The sequence below is a fragment of the Chaetodon trifascialis genome, chromosome 20 (assembly GCF_039877785.1).
Source record: "Chaetodon trifascialis isolate fChaTrf1 chromosome 20, fChaTrf1.hap1, whole genome shotgun sequence".
In the NCBI taxonomy this organism is placed as follows: Eukaryota; Metazoa; Chordata; class Actinopteri; order Chaetodontiformes; family Chaetodontidae; genus Chaetodon; species Chaetodon trifascialis.
Window position 1 is genome coordinate 3,047,765 of NC_092075.1, and position 18,699 is coordinate 3,066,463.

Consider the following 18,699-nt stretch of genomic DNA (forward strand, 5'->3'; position numbering starts at 1 on the left):
CAACAGTTTGACCATCGCTGAAAGGTCACAAATCATTGAATTATTGTAATTCATCCTGAGAGGGAAGATGAATGTCTGACCCACATGCTGCTAGCACGGTTTAAAACAACAACTTTATCATAAACTTTATTATAAAATATGCTGTTCTGACTGCCGCTGTGCTTCCAGCTGAGAGGAGGACTCGCTCACTACTGTTTTCTGTTGATATGACAGGACATAATAGAGGTTCTAAATACCCACTAAGTACTTTATTGACACCTCATATGTAGTAAATAATGACCCTGTAATTTGAGGACTGTAATCTAAACAAAGCCTAAATCTTCCCAACTGTTCCTGGTAAGTTTGTAGATGACTGTGCTTTCATTTTGACTGTCAAACTGAAAGTCAGCAGTGATCCCAGAAACTGGATGGATAACATCAGGGCTGTTATTACTAACAATAAGAATAAGGCAGCGTTGTTTAGCCAGAGGACTTCCCATGTGTTTTCACTCCATTCAAGTCTCATTTGATTGACCAAGGAGGACAAATCAGAGGGCACCGATGTCCTGGCACCAGCTGTTCCCCTCCCAGTCACAACAGCCTCAAAATAGTCCATTCATACTTGTTCAATGTCGTGTAAAGCATTCACGATTTTACAAAAGTTGTTGTTTTGCACTGTTCCTGTTCTCTACATGGGCCAACTGCACATTCTCATACTGCCGTCTATGAACAGGCGCCATTTATTTCTACTGATTTTGGAAGCAATAGGAAACTTGCGGCTGATAGTGTTGATTTCCGCTCTGCAGCAGATAGACTGACATGCTGGACCTGAATAGATGGAGGCTTCAGAATGTGAGCAATCTGCATTGACTGGTGTTAGCTGTGAGTCTCTGGCTCAGCTGTTAGCCCCCCAGTAAAGGTTAAGACACAGATTTAGAGAGAATGTGACATGTAGACCATCCAAATGTCCATGTAATACTGTGTGAAGAGCTTGTCGTCAGAGCGAGCTGTAATCAGAGACACTAAGACAACAACTGCTTCACAGTTTTAATCAAACTTAATATGTTTAAAGAGGAAATTAGAGTTTGACTCTGTTGTGGGAGACGATATGAGGATCAGTGTTTGCAAACTAATGATCATTTTCATTATTGATTAATGTGCTTTAAAGTCTGGTTATAAAAGGCCAGAAAAAAAGCACAGAATGATCTTCATAATCTGCTAAAATCCTGATGGTGATGAATTCAATGAAGTGTCAAAAACCCAAAGATGATGACTTGAATATAAATCAAAGAAGAGCTGAGGATGTTATAAAACTGCAATAAAAGTTTGATTACTTGAACTAGAGACTGTGACTTCATACTGTGGTCGGCTTCGTTATCTCTGCTGTTTCACAGCATCCGGCACGCCAGCACGGCTCATCCAGCAACTGGTGATTCAGATACAAGCTATGAATATTAGAAGAAATCAATACAAGTGAGATAAGTTGCACCTTCTGCTGCAGGAGAGAGCAACAGAAACCAAAAAGACGAGCGTCATCATTTTATTATAAACTGAACAGTCGAATAACGCCTTCTTGCATCACTTCCTGCTCTGCGGTGGTCTGCCGACACTGTGCCGGATTTCTTCTTTTGTTATAGGCGTGATGAGCTGTCGCATGTCCCCCCTTCGAGGCTCAAGGATCAACGCATTCCTGGCTGCACTGGTCAGTATGATTTTAATCTGTTTTCACAGGCAGTCAGCACAGACAGACAATCTTGTTTGGAATTCCAGTCCCACTTCACTGTGAGGCCTTCAGTGTCTCCTTGTGGACATACCAGAGGGGCAACGAGGGTGGTGTCCCACATGTGCTCAGCATCAAAACATCTCCACCTCACGCCGGCTATCGAATCTTCAGGCTGTCATATCTTTCAGGGGCATCACGGTGGAGGTGCTCTGATGGCACACTTAGCTTTGTCCCAGCTGAAAAAACAAAACGTAGAAGGGTCGGGGCGACGCCAGAGCGTCAGCAAAGGCAAATCAGAGTGTGTTTGTCACTCTGTGAGGCAGGCTTCACAGGGCCCAGTCAAAGTGCAGGATTAAGTGTGAAAGACACACCAAAAGCACTTCGAAAAGGATGAGGAGGAGACGAGCTGTGACACCGCTGAGGCTGGCTGCTCATAATGAGAAGGGGCAAAGACGGAATAACTTGTCAGGAGGGGTAGTTCACCACAAACGGGGCATGAGAAGTGCAAAAGTGGTCTGCAGCCGAGCTGAGAAACTCACAGGCATTGGTTTTAGATGAATGGCAAGTGCTGGCAACATCTAATTACATGAGCTATCCCATCATACTCAAAAGCAGAGTTTTGATTGCAGAGTAAACGAACAGAACAAGCTAGTGATAAATTTATAGCCTCAGCAATGTCAGACGTGCTTTCTCAGAAACATACAGTAATCCTGTGGTATTCTGGTAGTCACCCATTACCAAAATCCCAGTTTAAATTCCATTTAACAGCCACTTTGGTAGATGGTGTCTATTTTGAAGCACATGTTGAAGTACACTGAACCACTGATTCTCAGAAAAGTAAGAAAATATAGAAACAATTGACTCAAAAAAGGAGTTTAGGATTTTAAAGTATGTGAGTGGCATCGCACAGCCGCCTTGGGCAGGCCATATGGGGTGGTCTGTCACTAAATAAATAATTCAGTGAAAAAGCCTGAAATCTGAAAAGACGCTCATTAATTAAGCATCAAAGTTCATTCTGGGACAACACATCCCAAGTCAAGGTCCACTTACTAGCTTTCTGGATGGAGTTTTATGGATGATAACTTGCTAATCCTTTTTGACTTAATTACAAGAGCAGACTTTTTGATATCAGGGTAATATGTTGCTCAGTTAAAGCTTATTATTTAATATCACACTGAACAAAGCTGAGGGCAAACATGAAAGTCAACAGCACAGCATCAACAGTTTGTGACAAACTAACCTGCTGATGTCAACAGCCCCACTGTTTTCCTCTGCTGCCAATCAATTCAGGTGGCAGGTTAAGGGTCACAGTCCACAGTAGACCAGGGCCGCCCATTCACTGCAGGGAGCATTTCCTGTGCTAGTCTGCATGCTGCTGCCAACGGGAGGTCAATCACTAAGGGATCAAAGGTCAAAGAGGGTGTATGCATCAAGGAAATTAGTTTCTCCCGCTTAGATTCCAAATATGCAAATAATCCCTTTGGAAGTATCAGATTTTTACCCTTTGATATGTTTGTTTTCTATTGTTTGGTGACTTTAACTGATCAAATATGTAGGGAAAAATCATTTCCCACAGCAACCCAGTGGATGTGCTGTATCCCCATAACTCTAAACCTCCGTGAGAACTGTGCATTCATGAAGGACCGGCATGTGGGAGTTGTTGCTGAAGCCATAACAGAAGGGATACCTGAAGTGCACAAGAAATTCCTCATATAAACAGAAATACACTGCCAGAACATTTAGCACCTCCTCATTAACTTCAAGGCAGCTGGAGGGGAAACAAGCAACCTAAAAAAAAAACCTGTGCCATAATTAGCTAAATATAAGACAAACATTTTGACAGCCTTTTACCATCTTTATTATGTTTTATTTATTTTTTTCAGAACAATTAAAATTTGTGTCATGCCTTCAGCTTCCACCAGTAGGCTAATCATTCATTGGTCGTTTACAGGCACATATTCAGGGATGTAGAGAGGTTTAAAGAGAGATATTTAAACATCGCAAATATTTGATCGTTTCAGGCAGCTATCAAGGCCTTAAGCTGTCATATTTAAAGTATTTGGTATCTATCTTTGTTTAAAAAGTAAGTCTCAAAGCTTCACAGATGAACCAGTTACATTAGCGTGACTCATATTTAAAGTCAAAGTCTTGACCCATTCAAACCAGTCCTCCCCTGTTGGCTAACTTAGCCATATGCTAGCAAACTACCAAACAGCTAGCGTCAGTTAACAGCTCAACAGCTAACAAAAAACATTGAGTTATTTGACTTCTGAGTGTTAAGGCCATTACAGTGGCATACCTCCTTTAGGACAGAGGTTTTCCTTCTTTTACTTGTTGACCCGACACTCTTTTCCTTTCCACCCTCGCTGCACTTCAACACAGCTGCTCGGTACATTAACGGTACTGCAGGTGGGAGAAGAGCGAGGGGCGAGTCTGGGTTGGGCGCAACCAAGTTATCCGCAGGGAAGGGGGGGTCAGATTAAAATCTATTTAATGTAAATGGCATTGTGGTGTGTTCAAAATTTCATTTCATTGGCTATTCGAAATGTCATGTCATCTACAAACTCTACTGGGAAGGGAAGGAGGCCCCTCTTTTCAACTCGGACTGTTATTGGTTAATCTGGTTGCTAGGCGTCATGTAGCAGATCGTGAGTGGTCAGAGTAACGGGAGACAAAACGGCGCCAATTTGTATGTGTTTCCGGAAGTTGTAACAGGAAAATCGCAGATGACAAACATATCGCCTGCTAATTTAACAGGAGAAAGCATCTTCCTGTGGAGTATTATCCTGTTTTGGACTAAAACTTCTTACTGTAGTGGATCGTCTGGACCTTTGTCCATGTTAGCAGACCATTTTTGTTGGAGTGTTATCCATCTGTGGATCACTGAGAGAGGGACTCGGTGAGTTTCCTCCATGTTGCATCAATTTGAAACACATTTGTCTGCCGTTTGTGTTAATTGTGTCACCTGCTGTGATTAGATGTATGTTTTGCAAATGGTTAGCATCAATCAATTCATGTTAATCTTAGCTTTCCAGTGGTGTATAATACGAGTATAAAAAGGAATGTAACATTTGTGTTAATAGGCGGGCAGAAATAAAAACTTACTGTCCATGAAGGAGCTGTTGGAGCCATAAGGGGTTTTAAAACAGCCTGCTATATCTGTGCGACGCTAAGTTTGACTTACAAGGAGCCTGCGGCTTCTCAACAGTAGATAAATGAAGTGCAAATACCTGAAACAGGAGGTAGATGGTCTTTACATAACAGCCACATATGTGTCTTAATGCAGTCACTTCAACTAGCGTCAAACCTCAGGGGGGATCAATGGCCCACGCTCTCTCAAACAGTAGTAGACATCTTACCTGCCCGCTCAAAACACCATGAAATAACCTGCTTGCATGATCAGTTTGTTTTTACAAATACTGAATTTAGGGGCAATAGTCTGTAAACACAACTGTTTTTCCATATGCCTCTTTCCCCCATGGAAAACCATATTCCATATTTTTCCATGCTGTGTAGGAACCTTGTCAGGCTGAATTTGTTGTGTGATGGAATGAGGTGTCTTTTAGTGGATAGACAAAACTTTGTCAGAGGAAAAAAAAAAATTTCTAAAACTTCATTATTCCCTGGAAAAGCGATCCCTGCTGCTGTGAACAGGACGTGTAAACACGGTCAACAAAGCTTCATCGTTGTCACTGTCATCTAAGCCCATGGTCCCCAGGCTCCGGAGGGGCCTGGGTCACATTTGGGGTCATCGGCAGGGAAGTATACTGGCTCAGCAGTCTTCTGGTAGTAGTAGAGCCTACTGAGGAGATACTCCACTACTGTGGGGAACTGAGCAGACACTTCATTCCTCTCCTCTGGATCTTTTTCTATGTCAAACAGCATTACGGTCTTCAATGGAGGCACCTGTGAGGACTTTGACATAAAGCTTGAGTTGCCGGGCCGGGGGAACCACTTGGGACAACCTGGAGGAAATAAGATGGAGGACTTGAGCTGCAGTGGTGGAAAGTAATACAGTAAGTACATTTACTCAAGTAGTGTACTTAAGTACAATTTTCAGGTACTTCGAGTATTCACTTTTAATCATACTCCACTAGGATTCAAAGTCTTCTATGATTAACATTTCACATAACAAAGCCTATAACACATATCTTTCAGATTAATAAGATAAAATTGTTTATTAAAGATTAAATCAGCAGCTCCCAACATTTTGGGCTTTTGACCTTGTACAAAAAAAAAATCAGTCTGGTCTAGTCTTTATCTTGTGACCCTTTGGAGGGACCCCACTCCCCCGATGGGAACCACTGCACTTAACTAGCTAACTGCTCCTCCTTGAGTAGCTTCAGCAGTAAAAAAAAAACTGCTTGGGCTTTATTGCATCAGTATTAACAATCTAATAATGTTAGAAATAATTAGCAGTCATAGGGGCCAATTTACTACGCAAGTTTGATTTCCTGCATCCCGCTCAGTCTAAACTTGCCATTATGAGTGCACAGAAGATACTGACCTGGGTAGCCAGTCAGCAGCTTCCAGTTTGAGGATCGAATGGCTGCATGAATGGACACATTGAAGCCAGATTGGGCCCAGGCGGTCAGCTGATGCTCCTTGTCATGACCTGTAGAGAGCAGAGGACAGAGCTAATCTTGAAGGCCATCCATTTTTTTAAAACTAGAAACTGCTGAATAAGATGATATTAGACTACCACTGAATACAAAAACTCCTCTGTGGAGTCGGTAGACTGGCACCAAATTTTAGTGCATACCTGGGAATCACACTCAGTATCAAGTGAAGGTGTGAAAATAAATATGCCAACAAGAAAGACCTCTTTTTGTGCTGTAAAACTGAACAGTGGAACAGCAGGAGCTGAGCGGCTCAAAAGTGGCTTCAAAACAATCCTTCCCTCCAAGAACAGTAACTATTGTATGTATGAATTTCCTCAAACACATGGAACTTTGGGCGGGAGGAATTTGACAAATAAGGTGGTAATGTGGTCAACTCAGCACCAGTCTTCCATTTCTGCCAAGCATATTGAATAATTTGCCACTACTGCATTTGTGCATGTTTGAAATGGGGAAGCAAATGAGGAACAAGGGTCACGGTTAGCAACTGGCATCGTTTTATCAGTTTCATAAGGCAAAAGTAAATAATCAATCCTTGTTCTCAGGGTGTCCAGAAATGAAAAAAAAAAAGAGGAGATCTGGCCTTTGGAGGATCTTCAGGTTCATGGCGTGGTTGACCCAGACAATATGGTCCTGATTAGACAAATTTGCATGTAATTTTGGCGTCCTAACGCTGTCAAAAACAAGTATTTCCTCACATTCTTAGCATATGGACAAATCTTCACCCACACAAATCCCACATTCCCATCGGAGCTCGTTTTATAGAGTCGATTCAACCACAGCAACATGACTGGAGAATTAAAACATTTCCGATCTCAGCATTTTTTGCAACCACATGATAAAAGCTCTGACATTGGGTTCGTCACTGATCATTGTGCAAATGACATGTGGGTATCTTAATTGTTCTCACATGCATTGAGCTGGGTTGCTCAATGTGGAGCAATCCCAGAAGCAAACTTATCGCAGATTTGTGTAAACAACACACTCGCAGAACTCTTATCCCACAGTAAACCGCGGTACTGACGTCATGCCACATTCAGGCGTTACAGACATTACGTTACAGATGATTTCGGCTCTGCAAACATCAGGGTTAGATTTATTTTGGGGGCTTCAGCTCTTCTTCCACTCTCGTTTCTTTACGAAGAGGGGCCTCAAAACTCGACACACACACTGTCCATTTCTTACATTCGTTCTTTGCATGAGCACAGGACAAGGCAAGCCTTGCTCATCTGGATCCACAGCAGGACAATCCATGAATGGGCTCAAGAAAAAGGAGGGAGGGGAAGGGAAGAGACCCCAAGACAGCAGAGGACTATGGAGGGGAAATTTGGGGGTGATTTAAGGCTTGGGCCAAGTCCAGGGTTTCTCTTTCCCCACAAGCAAGAAGTCCAGGGACCCCTCTGTGACCCATTTAGTCGAGATTCCTCTTTTCACACCGAGCGGGAGTGCAGAAGAGGGATTTTGAAAGGCACCTTTAATGGAGAAAATATGTAAAAATGGACAAGGCCTTTTGGTGAGTTAAACAGAGAATAGAGGAACTGAAAAAGAAAGAAAAGGACCTTGAAGCGCAGGGTCTCAAAGAGAGGCTGGGTTAACAGGAAAGAGGAGAAGAAAGAAGACATGAAAGAGGAATCTTAGCCTGGAATGCATCAGGAGGAGCTGGTTGTCACTGTGGTGGCTGATGATAAAGATTCAAACGTAAAACATGAACGCCTGTAAAGCAGCAGTGTTGTTCTTAACTGGGCTCCATCCAAATGATTTACATGGTGATGACCTGCAGTAAACCTAGAGGACAATATGAGTTCCACTGGTGTAAGCTGTTTAAACAGTCTTGTTGAAAAAATGCCATAAATCAGTGATTGGATTATACAGACTTATTCGTTTAAACAGAGGCCAGTTGGGGGTGTTCCCAGTACTACTAATTTATTTTAAATTAATTTCATTGTCATTTTTTTTTAACTACATGTAAAAATGTGTGAGGCAACGTCACATACAACTGTTAGGTCAGTGGTTGCCTGTTGAAAGGTTAGCGGCAATCAAGGTTAAAGTTCAAATAATAAGTTGTTTGCAGTCGCGTGACGTTTAATTCAGGTGGTAGGCAGTGAAAACTGCAATGGACGACATGGAGGAAAGCTGTTACCGTTCTAGTTTAGATTAAAGGTAAGTAAGTAAGGTATAAACAGAAGATCAGAACAAACACTATATTGCCAAAAGTATTGGCTCACCTGCCATTACTTGCATATAAACTTAAGTGACATCCCATTCTTAATCCATATGACGTTGGTCCATCCTTTGCAGCTATCAGAGCTTCAACTCTTCTGGGAAGGCTTTCCACAAGGTTGTGTTTATGGGAATTTTTGACCATTCTTCCAGAAGTGCATCTGTGAGGTCACACACTGATGTTGGACAAGAAGGCCTGGCTCTCAGTCTCTGCTGTAATTCATCCCAAAGGTGTTCTTCCGGGTTGAGGTCAGGACTCTGTGCAGGCCAGTCAAGTTCATACACACCAAACTCTCTCATTCATGTCTTTATGGACCTTGCTTTGTGCACTGGTGCACAGTCATGTTGGAACAGGAGGGGGCCACCCCCAAACTGTTCCCACAAAGTTGGGGCCATGGAATTGTCCAAAATCTCTTGGTATCCTGAAGCATTCAGAGTTCCCTTCACTGGAACTAAGGGGCCAAGCCCAGATCCCGAAAAACAACCCCACACCATAATCCCCCCTCCACCAAACTTTACACTTGGTACAATGCTGTCAGACAAGTACTGTTCTCCTGACAACTGCCAAACCAAGACTTGTCCATCTGATCACCAGATGGTGAAGCACGATTCGTCACTCCACTGCTTTAGAGTCCAGTGCCGGTGTGCTTTTCACCACTGCTTCCGACGCTTTGCATTAAAATTGGTGATGTATGGCTTGGATACAGCTGCTCGGCCATGGAAACCCGTTCCATGAAGCTCTCTATGCACTGTTCTTGAGCTAATCTGAAGACCACATGAAGTTTGGAGGTCTGTAGCGATTGGCTCTGCAGAAAGTTGGCGACCTCTGTGCACTATGCGCCTCAGCATCCGCTGACCCTGGTCCATCATTTTACCTGGCTTACCACTTTGTGGCTGAGTTGCTGTCGTTCCCAATCGCTTCCACTTTGTTAAAATACTACTGACAGTTGACTGCGGAATATTTAGGAGCAAGGAAATTTCACAACTGGCCTTGTTGCACAGGTGGCATCCTATCATGTCCTCTGGACAAACCTAGCAACAAACATTCAGCACAATGACGGTTACGTTACGGTTGTTTGCAAGGTTAACCACTCATAAAGCACGGTGAAGTGCCACTAAGGATGTGGATCATCACAAAATAAGACAGGAAGACAGGGTATGTTATTTATGTTCACCTGTCTTCTTTGAAACTGTTAACGTTCATTTAACAAGTGTTTGTCGTGTTGATTGTAGCTATTACTTTAAATCCACCACCATAGATTTAAAACAATAAAACCTTAGAGAAAAAAATTACTGTACTGGTAGGAGATGAATGTTATACCCCTAGAGGGGAGCAAAGGGTACGTTTTCATGACGTCCCATTATGTGTCCATTACGGTACATCTGTGAAACATTTCAGTACAAAAATGCACCCCTTCTATGCCTCTACTATTTTTGTCGAAGGTGCAGCATCCTCCACAGTCAGAAATAGTGGCCAGACCAGGACCAGGACCACCTCATATTAAGTGGTTTAGACAAGAATGAGACCATTCCACTGTACCTAACAGCAGGAAAAGAGGCAGTCACAAGGCCTATTTCCTGGAAACCTCCACAAAATCACAGAGTTTGAACTGGAAACACACACACACACACACACACACACACACACACACACACACACACACACACACACACACACACACACACACACACACACACACACACACACACACACACACACACACACACACACACACACACCCTGCCCTCAAATGTCAACTATCTCAGATTTCAACACTGTTGACTGATTACAGGTTCACTAGTGACTGAGTAGAATTTCAACTGTCCCATCATCATTCCTCAGATGAAAACAGGATAACAAATATCATTTTATGAGGTACAGTAGTGGCCAAGATATAGCTAAAATGTGAGAAAAAATAAAGCTAATTAATAGAATGTTTTCTGAAATAATTCACACAACCTTTGCAGACAAGTGGAAGACGTTCCATTGTAATTTGAGACGGCCAATACTTTGCAGGCTATAATGAATCATGAAATTAAAGTAACGTGTGTGCACATTTCATAAAGCAAGCTTTCAAAATTAAGGATGCTTACTGATACCAGATGCTTACAGACACCATTGGAGATCAGCTGCAAACACACTCGAGACAGATTCCTCATAACTTGTAATCCACTCAAACACATTTCAAACACTCATAATAAACATAATGTGGGTTTCTAGTACGCTAATGTGAGTTTGGTCAAATGTTATACAAAGTGCTATTCTTAGGCCCCAGCCTGCTTTGACTGGAGTTAACTGGATTCATGATGTCTGGTATTTGTGAACACAGGCTCAGACAATGAACCCTTGATAGTTGTCGCCATGTTGGGGAGAAGGAGAAAACATTAGAAATGAGGGATCACACACGACAGACATCACACACACACACACACACACACACACACACACACACACACACACACACACACACACACACACACACACACACAGAAGGAGAGGTAAGAGGAGGTTTCCATCGCCTCAGCATGCTTCATCCATATTGGCACATGAAAAATGGCTAAAATAGTTGAACCTGGCAAAGAGTTTGCATGTTCTTCACATGTCTGTATGGGTTTCAACCATGGTTCATGGACATGAATGAAGAACAACCACTGACTTGCCTGTAGGAGTGAATGGTTGTCCGTCTGTATTATATTGAATGTACTGTATCAGCCCTGTGACAGACTGGCGAACTATCTGCTGTGCAGTCCACCTCTCTTCGTTCATACAAACTCACACAGTGTGGGAACTCGACTTCAACAAATGAAACCCTGCTGGAGGTACTAGGTCTGAATATTATGTGTTGTGATGACAGTATAAACAGACTAGCCTCTTCTATGTAGAGGGAGACATGTGAACTTACATGGACCCTCGTCGACATACAGGGGGTCAATGTTGTGCAGCAGCTCCAGTCTGGGTGAGGCAAACCCTTTGCTGTAAGATAAAAAGCAGTGTAACTCTTAAACACATGGATACACAACCAATACACACACACACACCATGATGTCTGACTCAAGCACTGTAAAATCCACTGGGATCTGTAAATCTAAAGCAGCTGGCTGTCGTTCACCAGGCAGTCATATGCTGTGACCGCACTCCACCACAGAGAAAACACACTGCTCTCACTGACCACAGTGTCTGATAACACAACTAAAATAACTCTCACTCTCTCCTGCCTGCCTTCTGTTCTGGTCATTCATTTGGTGTTTAATTTCACCGGCCGAGCTGTCGAGCTGCTGTTTTGTCTAAGAGGAGAGCCAATTAAGAAAGAGATGAAACTGCAAAGCAATGAAAACAAACAGCTGTTTGTGCCCTGCGTTGTGCTGCTCGCACGGCAACGCCAGCAGCCAGCGGTCAGCTGACGTGTGTCAGCCAATCCAGTCAAGTAGAGGCTGTGAGTAGTAGTTTGCGGTCCAGGCTAAGCCTTGATTTTCTGCTGGTGCTCTGCTGCAGCCCTCAATTTCACCTTCTTCACTGTGTCCGCATTTAGTTTACAGATATAACGTGTCAGTCAAACAGGACTCGGTGACAGCTCACGTGATGACCTGTTCACAAAGTAACCGGAAAGTTCATCTGGTCTGCCAACAGTTGCAAAGTTCTCCAAAACAAAAACATCTGACTATGCATAGTTAATTTTATAATATAAAAAAGATACAAAACATCTCAGGTATGCTGCCACATAAAAGGATTTGTAGCTGAATTAATTAGTTTGTCCAATAGCAGGCTGTCATAGGTCTTAGAGGTGGGGATGGAGAGAGGATAAGAAAAAAAAAAGAGAAAGGGATAGAAGGACAGATTTGTGTGAGAATGACTGATGGAATTTCCTTCTCTTTGAGCTCCCACTGCCACAGTAACAAAGGACTTATTGAAGGAGCAGGAGCTCCTACAAGAAAAAGACGCTGGGTCAGGGAGACAGGCAGAGGGAGTTGGAGTGAGAGCACATGGGGGAAGGATCAGAAAGAGGCACAAAGAGAGGGCAGGCTGTCAAAACTGAAGCGCTAGTATCGCTCATGCTGTCAACTCAACAACCCAAGACACATTCTCAACCTGAATTCAAGTCCCAGCTCTGTGAGAGCAGCCCAGCTCACCTGATTGTGTTCCACACGTTGAATCCGTCCAGTGGCTTTGTACCGTTGGTGCTCCCTCCTGCCAGGCCAACAAATGTTGGCAGCCAGTCAGAGATGTGAATGAGCTCGTGGCTGATGGTCCCAGGTTGCTTCAGTAGCGGGCTGGCGACAAATCCGACTCCCCGGACCCCTCCTTCCCACAGGGAAAACTTCCTCCCTCGCAGTGGCCAGTTGCTGCCACCAGACAGCGTCTGACCTCCGTTATCTGTCAAACAACCAGAGAAAAGACAGACAAATCGGAACAAGAAACACAAAGATCTGGGGAAGTGTCAGTGCACTGAATGCTGAACAAGACTAGGAGTCATTTAAACCAACGTTTAAACACAACATTTCCACTGACTGCACCACTGCAAATCTGTGGAAATATTGTTTTTGAACATTGGCTTTACTCTTTAAGTATGATCATGAAAATACCTTTGAAGACACAACCCGCTGCTGGATTACAGATCAAAAATATTGTTTCCACTGAGGTTTATAAAGAATCAAATCACAAAGTAACACACTGAGAGCTGAGGTCATACACAGGACTGCAGCCATGCTAGCGGCTCTGTGTGATTTTATTTAAGCACAGTGGTGGAATGAGCTAAATGCTAATGTCAGAATGCAAACAGTGACGATGCTAACATGCTGATGTTTAGCAGGCAAACCATTTACTACGTTCACCATCTTGGTGTAGAGGGTTAGCACGTTAACGTTTGCTTATTGGCACTAAACACAAACTACAGCTGAGGCTGATGGGAGTGACATTCGTGTTGGAGGTATTTGGTCATAACACAAAGTACTGGACAAATGAAAACCTTGAACTGATGATGTCCCTAGTTGGAAAGTCAGAAGATCAACAAAGTTATTAGAATTCATCCTGAGGAGGACATGAATGTGTGTATGAAATTTCATGGCAATCCATCCAATGGTTGTCGAAACATTTCACTCAAAATACAATTGTCAACCACATGGTGGCACTAGGTGAAAAGGCAAAGGATCGAGTTGTTAGGATTCATCCTCTTGGGAACATGAATGTCTGTGAAAAACTTCATTGCAATCAATCCAGTAAATGCAGACATATTTCAGTCGTGTGGTTAAAAACAAGTGATCTAAAACATTAAAAAGACGCAGCAATGCTCATCTAATTATGCTGCTGTCAGACAAAAACTTCTGTATGATATCCAACCGTTACACAAGTGCGCACACACAGGCAGTCAGACTAACTGTCATCATCCCAGTAAGTCTGTCCAGTATAAACACACTTGACCAATCACATCCAGGCAGGGCTCCCTTTTCAGCAACAGCATGTCATGCACGTCCAGGAAGTAGTCTGCCCCGATTCCCCAACTGTTCTGGAAAAGACCGTCTGCTCCTTAATGCCTTTTCAAGCTGCTTTGGCTCTCTACTGGTCCAGTCTCGCTTTCTCAGCTCCCCCCAGTTTCACCTCTCTCGCTCGTTTGCTTACAGTAAAGTCCCAGTGAGGCAGCCAGTTTGCAGAAAATTTCATCATAAAGGAATTTCAAGGTTAGGGCTCATTGATTTCCTGTTAGGCCTGACACATGTGGGTCAGTGATAACAGCTTGAACATGAGAAAATTTTAAATTGAAAGCCAGAGATCTGACACTGATAGACCTGACTGAGGGACTATTTTCGTTCAGTAATGTTTATGCATTTATAAACTATCACCAGGAGCCAGATGTTACATAACTAGTGCACCATATTAACACAGAATCAGGAAATAACTTGTTTTTACCTCCCCTTAGATCAGCAGAGTCACTGTCTGCCCAGCTTATGGCTGGCTGAATCCCTCGAGTCAGAGCCACAACCAAATGTGTGGAAGAACAATGAAACAGGCCACCTACCACAGCCCACCTCGGAAAAAACAAACAAAAACCTCACACTTTACTTTCACAGCATTGTTCCTGTCTTCTAATTATCCACTAAAAGCCCCTAAAAATAACCGTCAAAGGAGTTACCTACTTCAGGTGCAATTAATTAGAAGTTCCATGTGTTGAAACAAGAACACGTGTGAATGCTGCATGCCTTCATCGTGGTTATATCGTGTTCTTCATCAAAAGTCTACATGGAAAGACTCCAGTAATACATATGAAGAGATGAGCAAACTAAAGTCTTCATTCACTGTCATTCCTCTCTGTAAAACCTCCTGCCACAAAGCCCTATTAGAACAAGTGCAATAAAACACTGCTCTCTAGTGGATGTCCAGAGTAGTGCAGATGATTTTTTCAAGTAACGACCCTGGACTGCAAATCCTAACACAGAAAAACCAAACATGCAAGGACATCTGTTCCATGTGCCTCCCGCTTGACAATGTCATGCCAAAAAATGTGTTCTCTAATCCTCTGATGCTTTCATTCAATAAGCCCACCATCAGGCTGCCACCTGAACCCCTGTCAACCCTGGAAAACTGGCTCTGATGTGAAGAAGAATATGTGGTTTTGAGACTGTAGATGTAAAAGATGACAAAAAAATAAAAGCTGTGGAAAATGCTTTATCATTTCCAGAAGCACTCACCTGATCCTATCCTATCTATCCTTTAACATTCAGAAAGTTTCAGTGAAATCTGATGTCAAACATTAGAGGATGAGTGCGAATGACTGCCATGTAGATCCCTTTCTAGTCATAAACTGCATGTTTGATATCACATTGACCAGGGCCTAAACCCTGGCTACGAGTTTCAGTCCAAAAACATACCTGTTGAGAATACTAGGATCGTGTTTTCCCAGAGACCTGCCCGCTGCAAAGCCAGAGTGATGTTGCCCACTGCCTCGTCCATGGCAGAAACCATGCCAGCATACAGCCTGCGATTGGGGTCACTGATGAAACTGTAGGGAGCCACATAGTGTTCTGGCACCTGCAGCGGTGAATGGACTGATTGCAATGCCACGTAGAGGAAGAGCGGCTGAAAGATAAAGAGAATAATACGTGAAGACTAATTTCTTAGACTTAGTGCTGCACACTGTAAACTCAGGGACAAGTGGCCTGGGAGCTGGAGAATGCAGGGCGGGACAGGAACAGAGCAGGAGACCTCAGGTGGGTGGCCTGGGGCTGGACAGATGGGCGGAACCATTTGGGAAATCTGGCAGGAGGTCGGCAGCGAAGGCACAAGCCCCCTGGAGACCGGGTTGAAGGCTGGTAGCAAAGGCAGAACCATCCTGGAAGATGGGCAAGATCGCTGCTGCGCGGAAAACCAAGACAGCTCCAGCTCTGGCTAAGTGGAACAGAGCAGAGACCAGGGAGCTTGATGACAAGAGGCTAGCAGGCTGGTGGACAGCCAAGAGGCTAGCTGGCCAGAGTGTCTGGCTGGGTGCTAGCAGTCCATGAGGTGGACTCAGGGCATCAAGGCAGCAGGTTCACAATTCCAAGTCTACTTAAACAGACAACCAGTTGACCTGAAGTTATCTCCACACTTCATACTGCAACACAAGCTCAGCTGGTTTTGCTGGTACAGGAAAGACTCCTCTGCTGCGTGCTGCATTGGTATGTGTGTCTGTGGATCTAAATGTACTTGACTGACATGTAGTCAGACTGTTGTGCTGGTGTCATACACATTGGGTTTTCTGTCAAAGTATATCACGTGTGCCTGTGTGTCTGTCACCAGTGGTGTTACTAATTTAACTCCATCTCTCAGTACAGCAGTGGTAGTCACTGTTTTCTGAATCCAGTAGCTTTTCAGTAGCTCTGATCTTTTCTTGATCAAGTAGTGCATCAGTGTGTGCACAAGCTACATATTCCAAAGCATTACGGAAGCTCAGACACATCAGAGCTTTATGCTGCAGTTTGAAATAAATCTGCAAGGGTCTGGTGATGAACACAGATGCTTTCTTGACACCTGCTTATTGTTATTATATGTAGCACATGTTTTGTTGCCATGTTGGTTTTGGAACAGTGAAAGCAGAGAGCACACCGTATTTTTTTCCTGCCTATCTGTTTGATTGCTCACTGAGATATTACTGTCCTGGAATAAAGTTGATTCAGTGTAAACATACATTAGCTTTGATGTAGTGAAGTACTTTGCAATGCTGTAGCTTAGCTTGCTACATTTCTCTGGGGGTAGCTGTCACCTTGGTAGAGCTGTGTTTTTCAATCATGCTGGTGACCCTGTGGCTGAACAGCTCAGTGGAATAGACTCCTTCATATCTGGTGGCAACCTCCTCTCCATCCCGCAGGTCCAATGCACAACGAGTCAGGTTCAGGGGATGGATGTGATAACAGCGTTTATGAGTGTAATATTCCTCGCTGCCTGTCAGGTAGCCTGGAGCACACAGTGGGCAAAAAACAGGAATTAATCCAAACATAAATGTGTAATGTGAGGAATAAAACTACATCAAAGGATTTACTCTCTATGAAATATACCAAAGTATGTGTCGAAGCCCCGGCGTGTGGGCAGGCAGTCCTTCTTGTACATGCCCAGGTGCCACTTGCCCACCATGTGCGTGGCGTAGCCCGCCTCCCTCATCAGCTGGGGCAGCAGTTTCTCATTCAGTGGCACACAGTACGGTTGACAGGGCCAGATGATGTGGTGCTGCATGCCTGTGTGGATCTGAGGAGGGCAAAACAAACACATACTGCTCGGAAATAAATACACCTTGTGTTGAAAATGCCACACAGTAACATGTAAGAACAGCAAAAGGGGAACAAGCCACTTTTGTGGTGACAGTGGTGCAAACTAACGGTTCAAAATAAACGTCCTGAAATGAAGCGACTTTGTCTTCTTCTACTTCCCACCGGTGTCCAAATTAGATTTAGTTTCCCTGGAAAGTTCTTCTAACACAGAAAAGATATGCTCTGGGGTTTGCTCGTCATCATGATGCAGTGGATGCTCCTTCAGTTCAGGATGAAGCTCCTTATGATTAGCTTCACATTTAAAGTAAATGTAATCACAGTCACACTGGCTCAATCACTGAATGACACTCACTGAAATTCTCAAATATCACAACAGTATATACAACTTGTTGCTTGCTACCTTCGCACAGAATTCAGGTTACACATTACATTTTTCAGGAGTTTCAATCCAATGTAACTAATTTACCCAAGGTACTCAGGGCAGTTGTACTGAACTTGAGTTTTATGCGACTTTGTACTTGGCTTCCACAAATGTAGTGAAGTATAAGTGTACTTAAATAAATGTACATTTTTAATTTGACCACGGCCTGTGAACGACCCTAAAACACAGCCGTAGACAGGCAGCAGGACGCAAACCTCACCTGATACCTCCCGGTCATGAGCTGGTTTCTGGAGGGGGTGCATATAGGCTGGACGTAGTAGTTCTCCAGGCGGACTCCGCCGGCTGATAGCTTGTCAAGGTTCGGTGTTCTGATCTCTGAGCCGTGGTAGCCCACATCGTGCCAACCAAAGTCATCCGCCAAGATGAACACGATGTGAGGCTGCGGAGCCGCCAAAAGCAGGGGAAAGCTTCCGAGGAGCACGGCGACGATAAGCGAACACACCGACTGCGTTTGATCCATCGTTTCTGCGTGAGTGGAAGTAAACACAGTAAACCAGGAAGTCCGTCAACTTGAGTTTAGCGGTAGAGGAGAGACGAATATGTCTGACGCCAATGATGCTTACCTGACAGGTCGTCTAACTACATGTCTTCAATGTAACTATTAAAAATAATTCGCTGCATTATAAACCTTCTTGTCAGAGTTCCAGCTCCGCCCAGCTGCCACTTCCGTGCTCCACAAATTGAAAACGCTGCCTCAGCGGCAGCAGCCAATCAGGTGGCTGGGAAAAACAGCCAATCACGTCAGAGTACGGATCCTCTGTTTAGGACAGCGCAATAATTACACTTGCTAATGTCTTCATTGCATTTGTTACATTTGTCAGAGCTGAAACTATTAGTCGACTAATCAGTTGGCAGAAAATGAACTGACACTGATCATTTAGCCTCTGGTAGGTTTTCACTGTTTTCTAACATTTTATAGACCAAACATTTAGTCGATTTAAATCAAGAAACCAATAAGCAGATCATTCTCATTTGTTGGTTGC

The 18,699-nt window shown here is 43.6% G+C and overlaps 1 protein-coding gene across 1 annotated transcript; it reads right to left on the bottom strand.

Annotated features, from left to right (window-relative positions):
* Positions 1–5,184: 5,184 nt before the first annotated feature.
* Positions 5,185–18,404, bottom strand: LOC139348332 (arylsulfatase B-like). Its single transcript, XM_070988312.1, has 9 exons — positions 18,280–18,404; positions 17,916–18,181; positions 17,065–17,251; positions 16,773–16,963; positions 15,403–15,610; positions 12,670–12,913; positions 11,445–11,515; positions 6,210–6,317; positions 5,185–5,667 (listed from the first exon to the last, which is right to left on the bottom strand). The coding sequence occupies exons 2-9, from the start codon at positions 18,174–18,176 to the stop codon at positions 5,402–5,404; spliced, it is 1,536 nt and encodes a 511-aa protein (XP_070844413.1). The 5' UTR covers positions 18,177–18,181; positions 18,280–18,404; the 3' UTR covers positions 5,185–5,401.
* Between the last annotated feature and the right edge of the window lie 295 nt (positions 18,405–18,699).

Excerpts from the sequence above, each read along its gene's own strand:
- LOC139348332 (XM_070988312.1), bottom strand. The coding sequence starts at position 18,176 with ATGGATCAAACGCAGTCGGTGTGTTCGCTTATCGTCGCCGTGCTCCTC. Across the intron at positions 16,964-17,064 it reads GGGCTTCGACACATACTTTG|GCTACCTGACAGGCAGCGAG; the intron begins GTATATTTCATA and ends TGTGTGCTCCAG. Across the intron at positions 15,611-16,772 it reads AAAAACACAGCTCTACCAAG|CCGCTCTTCCTCTACGTGGC; the intron begins GTGACAGCTACC and ends TTTATCTTTCAG.